At 37.9% G+C, this 1,297-nt stretch overlaps 1 protein-coding gene across 1 annotated transcript in view; it reads left to right on the top strand.

Annotated features, from left to right (window-relative positions):
- The window catches only part of LOC101860608, a gene marked incomplete at both ends in the record, with an annotated part of 8,516 nt that overhangs the window by 5,613 nt on the left and 1,606 nt on the right, over window positions 1-1,297 (top strand). Inside the window, 1 exon segment of the mRNA XM_013088524.1 lies at window positions 684-737. Within this exon segment, the coding sequence (XP_012943978.1) occupies window positions 684-737 (54 nt within the window).

Raw genomic sequence — 1,297 nt, 5'->3', positions numbered from 1 at the left:
AAGTCTGATTCCCTGTAAGGACTTCTCTGTTGACATCCACCCCTTGGCGCTCATATGACCTAATGCAGTTGCGAGCACCGTAAGGTAAACCCTCTACTAAGTGGGTGGTTGGTGGGTGCTCTGGTGTGGTTTGCTTCTTCTTTCCTGTCAAAGATCTATCGTCCTTATCTCCCCTTTTTCTTTTTTATGTTTGTTACTCTCTTGTAACACCTCTAATCTTCTGGTGCTCATATGACCTTATGCAGTTGCGAGCGCCGTAAAACCTGTACTAAAACTTAACTTTTGTTGGCAACTCTAGAGGTGAAACACCGAACCAATGTGCCAGAATCTGGACAATAAAGATGTATCTTATCCTATCTTATCTTATCTTATCTTATCTTATCCTATCTTTTCCTATCTTATCTTTTTAAAATCTATCTTATCTATATATAATGTTTTCCGTCCCTGTTGTTTTATACAAGAACAATTCTGAAATTCTGCAAACTGAGCCCCAAAATGTGAAATTATTCGATTCTGTTAATTTTAACAAAGAATGATAAAGGAAAATAGTCAGAAATTATGCCAAAAAAATGATCAAATTTGGCTAAATTATGCGGGGTGCATAAAACCACGGGGACACTGTTTTGCTATTCTGACTCTGACAAGGTTGTTTTTTTCCCCTTATTGTTGTCTTGTTTTTACAGCGCTATCGGACCTGTGGGGGCAACATTCCATCGACCGGAGGAGATCTTCTATAAGTAGGTCACTGTTTTGTTTTGTTTTGTCTCGAGTGGGTGGTTGGAGGGTGTCACTGGTAGGTCCTACTTCTTTACTTTCCCTCTGTTGTTTCTGTCTGTGTGGGTGTCACTGGTAGGTCGTCCAACTTCTTTTCTTTCCATCTGTTGTTTCTGTCTGTGTGTGTGGTTGGTTGGAGGGTGTCACTGATAGGTCAAGGACCCTTATTGTCTCCATGTGCTTTTTTTTTACTCAAAAAAAACAACAACAACCAAACAATAAACAAGCAAACAAGCCAGCAAACAAACAAACTAACAAACAAACGAACGTCTATGTAGGAGGTAAGTTTCTATAGCTTATTATCCAATTCCTTTGACTTATCTGTGGGTGGTTGGCGGGTGCTCTGGTGTCGTTTACTACTTCTTTCCTATCAAACACCATTCACATCATCATTGATTTACAGCAGCGAAAATACTGGAGACTTGTATATTAGATGTGTTCTATTTAATGAAAATATCATCTTTGTCATTATCATTATGTCATTATTATTGTTTTTATTATTATTGTTATTATGATTATTAAT

Source organism: Aplysia californica, unplaced genomic scaffold, assembly GCF_000002075.1.
Source record: "Aplysia californica isolate F4 #8 unplaced genomic scaffold, AplCal3.0 scaffold00756, whole genome shotgun sequence".
Classification (NCBI taxonomy): Eukaryota; Metazoa; Mollusca; class Gastropoda; order Aplysiida; family Aplysiidae; genus Aplysia; species Aplysia californica.
This window is presented reverse-complemented; position numbering and strand designations above follow the sequence as displayed.